Source organism: Rhinolophus sinicus, chromosome 17, assembly GCF_057876585.1.
Source record: "Rhinolophus sinicus isolate RSI-liver-muscle chromosome 17, RSI-T2T, whole genome shotgun sequence".
Taxonomy (NCBI): domain Eukaryota; kingdom Metazoa; phylum Chordata; class Mammalia; order Chiroptera; family Rhinolophidae; genus Rhinolophus; species Rhinolophus sinicus.
This window is the reverse complement of record NC_142517.1, coordinates 4,460,825-4,475,747: the sequence shown is the minus strand read 5'-3', so window position 1 is coordinate 4,475,747 and position 14,923 is coordinate 4,460,825. Positions and strand designations below refer to the sequence as shown.

The following is a 14,923-nucleotide window of genomic DNA, read 5'->3' as shown; positions in this document are numbered from 1 at the left end:
TTTTGTTGTTTTCTGGCCTTCTTTCTCTTTGTAGCAAACAGACTACTCTTGGTCAAATTGGTTTCTCATTGACTATATATGAATATCAACCCACAGACAATTAAAAAATGCAATATGTTAGTTGCCAGTAAAGACAGAAATATCTGAATGTTTAAACCCAATTTGCCTTGTCTCAAGGTAGCACGGATGGGTTTACTCTAGGCCATTCTTGCACACACATATACTCACATCACTTATGTGGCTTAACCAGGGCCAATAACACACAGCTGTAAGAAAACAGCTTGACATTAAAATTTGTGACCATAAACAGTGTTGTTGTTGTTTTTTCTTTAAAATGAGTCTCACGGGTTTGGACAGGGTTGGAACTCTCATCCTTGACTTCCTACGTTTTCATTCCATAAACCCAATTCAAGGTAGCAAGGATTCATTGAGCATCTCCTACATGCCAAGGATGGGGTTAAACACCCAGGGAAGACAAAGATGAATGACATTTTTGGTGCAACTAGCATGTGCGCTAAAGTTGCCAAACATCTTTTGTATGTTGTCAGTCTTCCCATAGTCCTGAAAGCTTTGTATTATCATCTCTATTTTGCAGAAGAGGAAATGGTTATTCAAAAAGATCAATTAACTTAACCAAATCCACTCAAAAGGTAAATGGCCAAAAAAACCCAAAAAACAGTTTTCTCCCCTGGGGATTCCTGACAGTTCATGTCAACACACGGTGAGGTCTTTGGTTCTAAGGACTTCAGAGTTCTAGGTGGACAAGGCAAATATGAGAATGAATATAGTAACCAAAAAGCATTTTAGAAACAGACAGTACGTGGGAGGGGAGCAACAGGAAGTGCTCAGATATTGAGGACGGACAGAGCTGAAGCCAGAGGGCATCACAGAGACTGGGGACTGCGTGGATTAGAGCACGATGCACAGCCATACCTCAGGAAGACTTTCTGACCAGTTTGGATGCAATAGGAGGGTCTCTGAAGGGGAATAGGAGGAGAGTAATTACAAAGGCAGTCTGGGACAAGATTGCAAAGAGCCTCTAGATTTTGGAATTAAATCAGAGGAAACTGAAAAAAGCTTCCTAGAATTTTTTGTGAGTGAGTGCTATAGTCCAACACATTTTTCAGAGTATTGACTGACCATATTGTCAGGAAAGGGGCATTGGTCAGGAACTGGTCAGGAAAGGGGCATTGCAAATATCTAGTTGAGGCACAATTAAGACTCGATCTAAGACAGGGTAGAGGCAAGGAGCCCAGCCGAGGAACACTAAGATTCCATCTCTAGGACTTGGAAGGATTTGGATGTAGAAAGGAAAGGCTTAAAGATGATCCAGGATTTAAAGTTTGCATTTGGAGGGTCCGTGGGGGAAGGTGCCTTGAATAAGGACAGCCATTTACAAGATGGAATGGTGGAGACTTCCATTTGTGATACTGTTCTTTGGAAGTGCCAGCTAAACAGCTAATATAACATTTGGAGACATGCTCCTCTGAAAGGAAGCTGAGCCCACACATACAGAGTCAGGGCTATTTTCAGAGGGGAGGGATTTGAAGCCATAAGGATAAAAGAGAGCATCAAAGGAAAAGAGAAGAGATTGAAGAGAAGAGGACTCTCATCCAGAACCCAAGAAAACGCTTTTCATCTAGAGAAGAGAGAAAAAAACAAAGGAGCAGTCAGAAGGGAGGATGGGAACATTCGAGAAGCATTTGAGAACTTGTCCAAATGTGGCAGAAGACTACAAGGATGAAAAGCTACTGTCAGAATTAACACTTTTCCACAAACAACTTTTAAAATATAGATAGTGATAAATGCCTTTACAGAGAGAACAGTAAAATATGCTGAACTGAGTAGAAGACAGGAGGGGAACAGTGACTGTCTCTGGAGATGGGGCATGTCCTTGACTTGGAAAGATGGGAAGTTTTAGACACTCTAGTATTTGAAAACCATCTTCAATGTGGAGAGAGCAATATGACTTGCAATCAGGAAAGGAATTGGTTTGTACAGGGAATAGGAGGAAATTGATTTGGCAGGTATAGATTTATTTGAAGCAAAACTATGGGAAACATGAGCAGACAGGTTCAGCTGAGATGTTTTCTATACTATCCTAGGATATAAACTCAATTCAACATAAAGTAGGGAGCCATGAAAGATGTCTTAACACAGACGAGATTTTGAGCCTGTAGGAATAATTCTCATCAGCTGTTCAGTGTTGCCTTATTTCTCACCATGTTCTTCAGCTATAGAAATATAACTGCAGGCACTAGCTTCCATTTCCTTCTAACCCCAGTCTAAGCAAGCGAGAGAGATATTTGCAGGACTCACCCTGGGCAGCTGGGTCCAGGAAGTCACTGGGATATTTACTTTAAATATATTTTCTTGGGCTAGTATCGTGCTAAAGCAGTCTACACTCAGGGTGACACTGAAGAGGCATTTCCATAAACAGGTATGGGGCTGGACAAAAGCCAGGGTAAGGAAATGCCTCCCTTTACAGTGTCAGATTTTTGTGACTCAGTTTGTTCAGTTCAGGTCATCAAATTATATATATATATATATATATATATATATATATATATATATATATATATATGCACATATATACACCAGGGGTGCCAAAAAAATAATGTATACACATTTTAAGGGATGTTAACACTTTAGTCAATGTTGCTCAAGCAGTAGTTCGCCGTAATCAGAAGTGTCTGGATGCTGATGGTAACCACTTTGAGCACCTCTTGTGATTGCAGAAGTCAAACATGACTTGTATTCATCTTTTGTTATCAGTATATATTGAGTATTACAATTATAATACAGTTTTCTTTCTTAAAATGTATATACATTTTTTGGTGCTATATCTCTATCTCTATCTATCTATCTATCTATCTATCTATCTATCTATCTATCTATGGCAGTATTTTGGCACCTAAAAATCCCCTATTTTGTCCAAAGTTCTGCCACTCAGTTCTGACCACGTGATCCTAACTCACTTTGATTTGGTTTCTGCATGAGGACAAATGAGTGTGTTTGACTAGCCGAGAGCACCCCCCTGCGGTCACATCCCTTCTACCTGTGAGTCTGTCTTCAGCACCCTTTTCCACACATTCCTCAAGACAGTCACCACAGATGACCTGCAGATAAAATATCGCCACCATACTTGGACCATAGAGACTAAATGGTCTATAATATTGAGTCCAAGTCCAATATTTGAATAATTACAGCCCTAGATTTCTGCTGATGATAGCCCCGTTTAGGAATTTAAAGCAGCATATGGAAACACGCCAAGGACACCCACTTTGATCGGATTGTGTGTGACAGCACAATCCTGCCCATCTTCCTCCGTCAGTTTTCAGAGAGGCTGACCATTCTGAATTCACAGCTACTTAATGTTCTTAGAACTGTATCCTATGGCCTAATGGAAACCTTGGAGGCCTGGAGGTGGATCAGACAGACCTGAATTCAAGCCTAAGTCCTAAATTCTCCAGCTGTATAACCTTTAGCAATTTGAGCATTAATTTCCACATCTGCAAAATAGGGCTGATATTGATTTCAGCCGGACTGCTGTGACAGTCAATAGAATGCTACAGAGAAAGCCCAGAGATCAGCTTGTGACAAGAACTCCATCAGTGGCAGCCAACATCACCATTGCGAGTTACCGTCCAACTTACGTTTCACGTACAGGTGGCCTATCACCTTAGCAGTTCCATATCTGTTGGACACTTCACACACATAGCTGCCTGAGTCTGAGGGACGGGTGTTCTCAATGAGCAGCCCTGTCACAGTCTTCTGGAACCTTCCAGAAAGTTCCAGGGGCATGTTGTCTTTCAGCCAGCGGTAATCTGGCTCAGGGTGCCCAAGCGCTTTGCAAGGCAGCTCCACACGCTGTCCTGCCATGGCTTTGCGATGATCGAACCCATCCAGTATGGATGGGGCTGAGTTCGCTGGATCTGCAGAAGACAGAAAAACTTCGGTACAGTGAAGGAGGAGCTGAAATGGTCATTTGGAATCATAGCGCATTGTGCATAATATAAATTCTGTATGTCATACCAACCATTGATACAGCTCTTTAAGGTTTTGCATTAGAACAGAAAAGAAGTCCTACTTATATAAAGTTCTTCTGCTCAGAATTTTTAAAATGGTTCTGATTTTCATTCCCTACTAAATAACTGAAAACACCAGAAAAAGCACTCTTCAAACAGGAGTTGGGCCAAGAATTGGGTTGTCTTATAACGAAGCAAAGTTCAACTTCCCGTTCAAAAGAGCAACAGTGGGAGAAACAGTGTTCAATGCTAGTAAACCTTACGTCACACAAAAAAGAGTTTTACACATAGTTATGAAATCTGACCTTGTCTCATATATTTATTTCACAGATATTGTTTGAACCCCAAGTCTGGAACCCACAGAGTTTGCAGTGGTGACACAGTGGTGAACAAGGCAGGCAAGGACCCCCCTCGTAGTGCTTATGTTCCAGTTGGGCAGGTATGTGTGGGGCGGCAGGCAGCGTGCAAGTACACACATACAGATAATTTAGCTTGTAGTAAGTTCAGTGAAGAAAATGAAAGCGGGTGACAATAGAGTGAGTAAAGGTGGAGTGAGGGGCTTTAGGACGGGTCTTCACGGACAGTTTCTCCGAGATGATATCTGAGGTGACATGAGAAGGATGAAGACAATCAAGATATGGCATCGAATGATTAAAACAAAAAAGAAACTTCTAGATCATCAATTATGACATGGTCCTTTTTTAAAAAGCTACAAACAATGGATGATTAGCCATTTTGACCAAATGATGTTTGGCCTGTATTATATGAGATGTGATCAAACAACAGGGTGAATGTTTAAATTAAAAATATATATATTGCAGTAAAAGACATATTGCCATTAATCCCGCTCAGAATTCTCTCCCTCGCTTCAAACACACTTATCCCATTGTTCTTGCCACTTTCTGAAGCAGTTCTGGAAGTCTTCTTTTGTGAATGTCTTCAGTTGTGTTGTCATGGCTGCCTCAATGTCCTGAATCATTTTGACTTGGGGGAAGAGCCAGAAGTTACATATTCCCAGATCCAGTGAATAAAGTGGAGGAGGACACACCGTGATGTTTTTATTTGATAGAAATTGCTATATACCAGAAGTGATGTGTGACACAGAGTGCTGTCATGATGCAGGATGATTCACAGCACACTTTAAAACACACCTTCTCTCAACCGCAGCTCACACATGACTGACTTTTGCACTGAACAAGCACACAGAAGTGGGCCCCTGAATCCTGAAACCTTCTTATCTTTGCCTTACTCAGGAAAGCACTATAGCTGTTTTGATCCACCTTCAGTAAACCCAAAAAGAAAGTTCTGGATAGCCTCTCTCTTATCCAGTAAGAACCATCTGGCAAGATCTCCTTAAAATGTTGTGATTCTCTCGTCAGCCACTAGGGGCAGTTAGCGGGCACAGATGAAAACAGGATGAAATGACTGAGCCGGAACTGCTCCTGCTGTGACTTTCCACAGCAATCATAAAGATAAAGGCCTGGACAAACCTGCAGCTCTTTTCATGTCTCTGGTGCCTTCTGAGAACAGTGAGAATGTTATCATGGGATATGATGAGGGGACCTGAATCGTTTCCTAAGGAATATGTGATCGGGTTTCCAGGACTCTTCTGAAGTTCCATCGTTCATTAACTGAAGGATTCTGTATTCCATAATTATATTCACACACGTGATAGACGTGGGGCTCCAGAAAATGAGAGACATAGAAAGCCCACAATAGCAGGTACATCGTCCTCGCCAGCAAAGACCTATTGGTTCATTCCACCTCCTGAAGGAAATTACAGACAAGCTTCACATAGTGTTGTTTTGAAGAACAAGTTACTTTCTTAAGGACTAAATAGTTACAAAATCTGTCATACTCTACTCCTTAGAGTAGGAGGTAGGATTAGGGTGGCAGAAGGTGACACAAACAAGTTGTCACCCTCCTTGGGCAGGGTGGCTAATAAATATTTTTGCAGGATGAGCCCACAATTCCAGGAAACAAAAGGTTCTCACTTCTGATGCTAGTCATAAAAAAATCAATACCCAGTGATTGACCTTAAACATGCCCTATTCTGCCTAAAATTAATTATTGATAGACATTTCTCAAATATGGTTAAGGTAGTGCTGTATAATTCTAATGACTTTTTACAAAGAATGAATGGGACAATTGAATATTCATGTCAAAAAGAATTTTGTACCTCAGCTCAGACCACCTATAAAAATTAACTCAAAATGGATCATAGATCTAAATATCAGAGCTAAAACTACAGAACTTTTAGAAGAAAAGATTGGAAAAAAATCTTCGTGATCTTGGATTTGACAGAGTTCTTAGACACAAAACAAAAAACATAAGTGTTGAAAAAATCAATATATTAAACTTCATCAAAATTAAAATACTTTAAACTTTCAAAGACACCATTAAGAAAGGAAAAATAAAATAAGCAACATACTGGGATTACCTATTTGCAAATGATATTTCTGATAAGGACTTACACCTAAAAATATAAAGAATCCTTACAATTCTATAATAAAAAGAAATAATCAAATCAAAAGTGTGCAAAAGATTTGAATAGATATATCACCAAAGAAGATACACAGATGACTAATAAGCACATAGAAGAAAGCTCAGCACCATGGGTCACTAGGGTGATGCAAATTACAACCAGAATGAGATATTGCTTCAGACCCGCTAGGTTGGCTGATTAAAAACACAGTAACAAGTGCTGGCAAAGATGTGGAGAAGAGACTGGTTGGTGGGCATATAAAACGGGCATACATTGTTGGTGGGCATATAAAATGGTGCAGACCCTTTGGAAAACAGTTTGGCAATTTCTTAAAATGTTAAACTTCAATTTATCATAAGGCCTAAAAGTTCCACTCCTATCCATCTGCCCTAGACAAATGAAAACCTATGTTTACTCAAAGACTAGTACACAAATGTCCAGAGCAGGCTTATTCATAATAGTCAAAAAAGTGAAAACAATCTAAATGTCCATCATTTAATGAATCGATTAACAAAATGTGTGTGTGTGTGTATAGTGTGTGTGTGTGTGTGTGTGTATAGATAGATATAGCTATACATATAGATCGATATCTATCTACCATATTTCCCCCAAAATAAGAACTAGTCAGACCACCAGCTGATGCGTCTTTTGGAGCAAAAATCAATATAAGACCTGGTATTATATTATATACTATATTATACTATACTGTACTGTACTGTACTGTACTATAGTATACTATACTATATTATATTATACACCTGGTCTTATATTAAAATAAGACCCTATATTATATTATACCTGGTCTTATATTAAAATAAGACTGGGTCTCATATTAATTTTGGTCCAAAAGACACATTAGAGCTTATAATCCGGTTAGGTCTTATTTTCGGGGAAACATGGTATCTATATCTAACATGGTATCTATCTATCTATATATATATGAGAGAGAGAGAGAGAGAAAGAGAGAGAGAGAGCGCATATAGAGTATATATAGTATGTATACAGAGGGTGCCAAAAATGTATACATATTTGAAGAAATGAAAAACTGTATTAAAATTGTAATACTCAATATATACTGATAACAAAAGATATTCATCTTTTGTTATGTGTATATATCAAGTCATGTGTATACATTTTTTTGGCACCCCCATATAAATAATGTGTATATATAGTATATATATTTGTGTATATATATATATATATATATATATATATATATATATATATATGTATATATATATATATGCTATATATGTGTGTATATATATAGTATGTGTGATGTACACACGTACATACAATGGAATACTATTTACCAATAAAAAAGAGTAATTACTGATACATGTTAACAACATGAATGAATCTCAAAAGATTATGCTAAGTAAAGAAGCCTCATACGAAGCCACATATTATATGATTCAACTTATATAAAATATGCAGAAAATGCAAATCTAGAGAGACAGACAGTAGATTAGTGGTTGACTGGAGTTGGGATGGAAATTTGAATTGACTGCAAATGAACAGCAGGGATGTCTTTGGATGATGGAATTGTTCTAAAATTGAATTATAGTGATGATTGCACAACTCTCTATAGTTTACTGAAATCATTGAATTACACACTTAAAATGGGCAAAGTTTGTAGTTCATAATTAAATCTCAATAAAGCTGTTTTACAAAAAAAGGGAGAGTTTTTTTACATTTTAAATACACTATTTAAGCAATGTTTGGGACAAGCTCTCATGGGAATATTTGGTCATATATAGAAATAGTATAACCAAACAGCACTGTATTTATATTCAAATGTTTTACCTACATTTAAAAAATGTAGAACTTATATTCAAATGGTTTACCTACATTTAAAAAAAAGTTTTTATCATAAAAATTTGCAAACTCACACAAGAGTAGACAAAAAAATATAATGCATCCAATATATCCATCACCCAGACTTAATAGGCATTAACATTTTTTGATCCTTCATCTATTTCTCTATAGTCTTTGCTTTTGGTGTTAACATACTTGAGTCGAATCATAGAACCGATGTTATATTAGTAGTATGCTTCTCTATGAAACACAGTAAATTTCCTTATATAACCCCAATGCCAATACCACACAATAGTAATAATAATCTCTTGATATCATCTATTATCTACTTCATATTAATTTTTTACTGGTGAGCTAAAAAAAGTCCTATTATACTATTATTATTTACAATTCAGCTAATTAAATCAGGATTGTTCTGCAGTTGACATTTTGTTCCTGTCTCATGAGTCTCTTTAATCCAAAACAGATCCTCCTTCTTTTTTTTCTCTCATGTCTTTGACTGTTGAGGAAACCAGGAGAGTTGTCTTATAGGAAATCCCACATTCTGATTTTGTTTCTTCAGAGTGTCATTTAACTTGTTCCTCTATTGCCATTTTTCTTATAAACGGAAATTAAGTTCTAATGGACCAGTTAGTTCAGGTCCGACCTTTCTTCTTTCTCTCTGCATCCAGATAATGTGTGGCTTTCCCACGCTTAGTGTTGTTCGATTGGTCAGCAAGTTCATGTGATACTGTTTGTCTTAATTAGTTATTCTATTAAGGGTTGAAAATGGCAATATTCTAATTTTCTTCTTTCCTTCACATTTAGTAGATGTAAATATTCTATATGTAAGAACTTAGCTTCCTGAACTAGAGTTATTTGGATATCTTGAAATACAGCAGCTGTAGGAAAGACAGGGAGGATTTTTAGATGGTGCCTTAGTTACTGCTATGTATACCAATGAGATTCTTACTATTGCTTTTGTTAATATTAAATGTATATGTAAGTATTAGGTTGGTGCAAAGGTAATTATGGTTTAAAAGGTAAAAAATAATTGCAAAAAACACAATTACTTTTGTACCAACTTAATATATACTGTATGTACATATATGTACATAGGTTTATATGTGTGTGTATATACCGTGTTTCCCAAAAAATAAGAACTAGCCAGACAATCAGCTCTAATGCGTCTTTTGGGGCAAAAATTAATATAAGACCCGGTCTTATTTTACTATAATATAAGACCAGGTCTTATATAATATAATATAATATAATATAATATAATATAATATAATATAATATAATATAATATAATATATAATATAATACAATACCGAGTGTTATATTAATTTTTGCTCAAAAAGATACATTAGAGCTGATTGTCTGGCTAGGTCTTATTTTCGGGGAGACAGGGTATATACATAAAATAAAATAAAAAATACATATACATATAAATATATATATACATAAAAAACATATATATGTATATATATATATATAAACATAATGAGCTCAAGAGTTTTAAAAATATGTATATATCACTCAAATGCAATCTTTTCTTTTTTTAATACAAGTCCACAGAATCAGATTGGCAAATCTATGTAATTTCACTAACCATTGTCATCCCAATAAATGTAATTTAAAAAAGGCACAGGCCATAAGTGCCAACTCTTAGCACCTGAGAGACTTAAAACTTCATGGAAGGTGAATGACATTGCAATCATTGTTTTTGATACTCAATGCATCACATTTTTGACCAATGAGAATCCTTTCAGAGGTTGGCTCATTTTGAGGAGAGTCCGTGAATGTTTCAGGCTCATCTGATACATTTCCTGTTCCACACCTATAATCCACCTTTCTTCCAAGGAGCCATGGTCCCTTTAAGTGGGGAATGATATTTATAGGTGACTGTCATCTAGGTGTTAGAGTTACTTGTTGCTATTGGTTTCCCATTGCTTCTGGGTCTTTTCAGTGGAAAATACTTGGAAATACATATTCAAAAAATAAAAATAAATAACCAAAAAACAAGTATGTACTGATAGTTTGAATTGGAGTTTGACATTTCAAGGATTGTACTTTAATATTTTGATTTTAAGCATTTCTCTTACACTGAAAGTCTTGGTCCCTGAAAAAAAAAATATATATGTATATAAACATAATTATTTCCCCTCTCTTATTGATCTCCCACTATAAATATAAATATAGTTTTCAAAAATAATACTAACAATATTTTTGTAAATAAATATTTTAAAAGAAGTAATTTTAACAGTATTTTTTTAAAATAAGGCATCCCAATGAATATTAAGAATTTTTTAAAGCTGTGTTTGCCTTCAGAATATATTTGTCAAATGGAAAGGCATTACATGTTTATGGATTGGAAGAATCAACATAGTTAAAATGGCCATATTACCCATAGTTAAAATGCAATCCCCATCAAAATCTCAATGGCATTTTTTTAAAGAAATAGAACAAAAAATCATCAGATTTGTATGGAACCACAAAAGACCCTGAATAGCTAAAGCAATCCTAAGAAAAAAGAACAATGCTGGAGGAATCACACTCCCTGACTTCAGCTAGTACTACAGAGCAACAATAATCAAAACAGTATGTGCATATTGGCGGGAAAACAGACACATAGACCAATGGAATAGAATTGAAAACCCAGAAATAAACCCACATAAATATGAACAGATACTTTTCAACAAATGAGCCAAAAACATACAATGGAGAAAAGACAGCCTCTTCAATAAATGGTGCTGGGAGGATTGGAGAGCCACATGCAAAAGAATGAAACTAGATTGCTATCTGTCACCAACTCAAAATGGATCAAACACATACATAAGACCTGAAACAATAAACTGCATAGAAGAAAACATAGGTACTAAACTTATGGACCTTGGGTTCAAAGAGCATTTTACGAATTTGACTTCAAAGGCAATGGAAGTAAAAGCTAAAATAAACGAATGGGACTATATGAAACTAAAAGTTTTGTGCACAGCAAAAGAGCAAAGAACCAAAATAAAGAGGAAACCAACTGAATGAGAGAAGATGTGTGCAAACAATGCCTCCATTAAGGGGCTAATATCCAAAATATATAAGGAACTCATACAAATCAACAACAAAAAGCAAACAATCCATTTTTTAAAAATGGGCAGAGGACCTAAAGAGACATTTCTCCAAAGAGGACATACAAATGGCAAATAGACATATGAAAAAATGCTCGACATCACTAATCATCAGAGAAATGCAAATAAAAACCACAATGAGATATCACCTCACCCCAGTCAGAATGGCTATCATCAACAAGACAAATAGTAACAAGTGTTGGAGAGGCTGTGGAGAAAAAGGAACCCTCATACACTCTTGGTGGGAATGCAGACTGGTGCAGCCGTTATGGAAGGCATTGTGGAGGTTCCTCAAAAAATTATGAATAGAATTACCATATGACTCAGTGATCCCTCTCCTGGGTATCTACTGAAAAAAATCTGAAAACATTTAGCCGTTAAGATATATGTGCTTCGGTGTTCACTGCAGATTTATTTACAGTGGCCAAGACATGGAAACAACCAAAGTGCCCTTCGATAGATAATTGGATAAAGAAGATGTGGTGTATGTACACAATGAAATACTATTCTGTCATAAGATGAAATAGTGCCATTTGTGACAACATGGATGGATCTTGAGATTATAATGCTAAGCGAAATAATTCAGAGAGAAAAAATAGAGAACCATATGATTTCACTGATATGTGGTATATAAAACTGAAAACAACAAAGGAACGAGATAAACAAATAAAGAAACAAAAACTCATAAACATGGACAATAGTTTGTGGTTACCAGAGGGTAAGGGGAGGCGGGGGAGGTAGATGACGGTAAAAGGGATCAAATATATGGTGATGGAAGGAGAACTGACTCTGGGTGGTGAACACACAATGTGATATATGGCTGATGTATTACAGAATTGAACACCTGAAACATATGTAACTTTACTAACCACTGTCACCCCAATAAACTTTAATTAAAAAAAAAGAATATATTTGTCACATATATAATCAAAATTATATCTTAAAGTTACTTAAAATAATTATTTTCTAAGTTTGGTTATCTCAACAACTTGATATGCATTTGAATTTATTTGCTTCAGTGTATTTTCCATTTTTAGCATTAATTTTTTAATTTAGTATTTCAAAATATAAATCATATACATGAAACTATGTAACAAGATATATTCAAGTAAGTCTTATTTAAATCCATGTCCCATCTACTTTTACCCCTAGAGGCAAACAATTTTATTAGTTTTCAGTTTACCCTTGCAATATTGCTTTTCACAATTATAAGTAGGTCCACACAAATATTCCTCTACGGTCCTTATATAAAACACAGTATACTTTATATACTTCCCTGCACCTTGCTTTTTTCACTTAACAATATATCCTGGAGATTACTCCACTTCAATAATAGAGGCTATCAACATTCCTTTTTGTGCCTTTATATTACTCCATTCAGTGTCTGCACCAGAATTCATATAATTATCCCCTACTGATGGGTATAGGGGTTCCTTCCAAGGTTTTGCTAGTATAAGAAATTCTTTGATTAGTAATTCTGCGCATAAGGCATTCTTTTGTTCCTCTATCATTGGGGAAGTTTCCTAGATTACTTGCTCATAGAATAAATTTACATGAAATTTTACCAAATATTGATAAATTATCCAGCATGGGGGTGTGTATCATTTTGAAACCCCCAGAAAGGCTAATCAAGAAGGGGAGGGGGTGGTGAGAGGACAAAAATATCACTAAAGCTAGGAATGCAAAAAGGATATTACTACAGCCCTAGTAATGCGAGATCATCTTAACCAATCTTAAAACCTGGTGACATGAAGCTCAGCATTAGTTCCTGGAAAACAGTTCCATTTCCAGTTTCCCCTTATTCTTAGGGTATAGTCCTTTGACATTTCAACCCAAAGCATGGGGTGCTTTTCATGCTCTACTTGGATGGGACCTAGACTAAAAGTTTTACCTCCCTGACCCTGCTAAGCTTTCAAAAGAGTGTCTCACTGTCTCAGAATGTAATCGGTCTCCCTTAGAATTGCCCCTACAGTAAAAGCAGCCCTCAATGTCAGACTCACTTCCTGCCACCATTTTCTTCTGGATTTTGACCCTGTAATTTTTCACATTAGCTCCTAACAACTTCAAGCAGATATTTTTTACACAATTTAAATAGCCTTTCTCATCCTTGGGGTGGGGAGGGGGGAAGATTGGCTCAAATAACCTAGTCCTACTATAGAAATCACCACAATTTCTTTTTTTTAAATTAGGCCACTTTGTTTAATCGATTTTTTAAAAGGAGAAAATGTGTTTATTATTACTTTTACTGTTCTTTCTGTTTTCTATGTATTAATCTCTTGACATTTCCTCCTTATGAATAACTTGAATTTATTCCCTGGGTGCTCAAATGATTTTTTCTTAATATTTACAGTTTATAAGTTTTATTCAGAATAAGTTGCATGACTATCCTGGATCTATTTTCTCAGTGTATCTATTCAATATGTAGTAACTATGTATTCTTTAATTACAGCAAATGTTCTCAAATTATTGTTTTAAATATATATTCTGATTTATTGTTTGGTTTTCTTCATAAGAGGCTCTAATTATACATATGTTTTATCATCTTTGCATGTCATGTATATATTTTCCCACTAGTCCTTTTTATCTCGTTATTTAATTTTCCGCCCATGTTTACTTACATGTCTTTATTTCATACATTATACTTTCTGTTGTGTCTATTCTCTGATGTGTTCCTTTCAATTTAATTGGAATTTTACAACTTTTCATTTTTTCGAATTCTTTCCCAAATCATGCCGTTTTGTGTTTCACAGGTTCATGTTGTTTAGCCATTTTAAACATGAACCCCTTTATTTCTGACTTACACTATCCTTTCAAAGTGTTAAATTATTTTCAAATAATAAATTATAGTTTTCATATGATTTGTGTACAATTTTTAAAACTTACTTTTAATTGTCACAATATTATTTGATTAATTTTCATCTTTCTTTGTGTAATAAAGGTGTGGGAGGTTAAATCTTTTTTCTTTTTGTTCCATTAAAATGAGATTGGGTTCTTAGTTAAATTAGCAGAAGCTTCTTGCATGAGAGGATGATATAAGTAAGCTTTTCTAGCATTCTCCCTTGCTATCACCACAAAAGAACTCAAAATTTACTGCAGTTCTCAGAGTTATACCCACTTTGGGGTGGTTTCTACCTTCATTCATGTGTTCCTAAATCACTACATTACTTGTTTTCTAAGGTAGTACTCTCACCTTTTCATGCCATATTTTTCTTTTATAACATGATATAAGGTGGAATTTCTCTAGAGTCCCCACACTACCCGAGCCTTCTCTCTCTGTTACTCTTAATATTCTACTCTGGCTTAATTTGATTTCTAAATCCAGCAGTTTCCTTCAGGGTGAGTATCTGTTCTTCTGAGAGGGTACTTCCTGAATACCTCTGATATCTTTGAGGACTTAGACAATCAGTGAACTGTGTGGTCATTACTGATTACTCTATGGCCTGTTGCACTCACCTTCAGCTCAGAGCTCCTGCAGGTCTAACTGTTGA

General features: G+C 35.8%; 1 protein-coding gene across 2 annotated transcripts in view; it reads right to left on the bottom strand.

The window, feature by feature from the left end:
• The window catches only part of DSCAM (DS cell adhesion molecule), a 639,055-nt gene that overhangs the window by 250,224 nt on the left and 373,908 nt on the right, over positions 1-14,923 (bottom strand). For both annotated transcript variants that reach the window (XM_019745768.3, XM_019745769.3), the window contains exon 5: positions 3,657-3,935. In XM_019745768.3, coding sequence (XP_019601327.3) covers positions 3,657-3,935 — 279 coding nt within the window. The remainder of the gene's footprint in view (positions 1-3,656; positions 3,936-14,923) is intronic.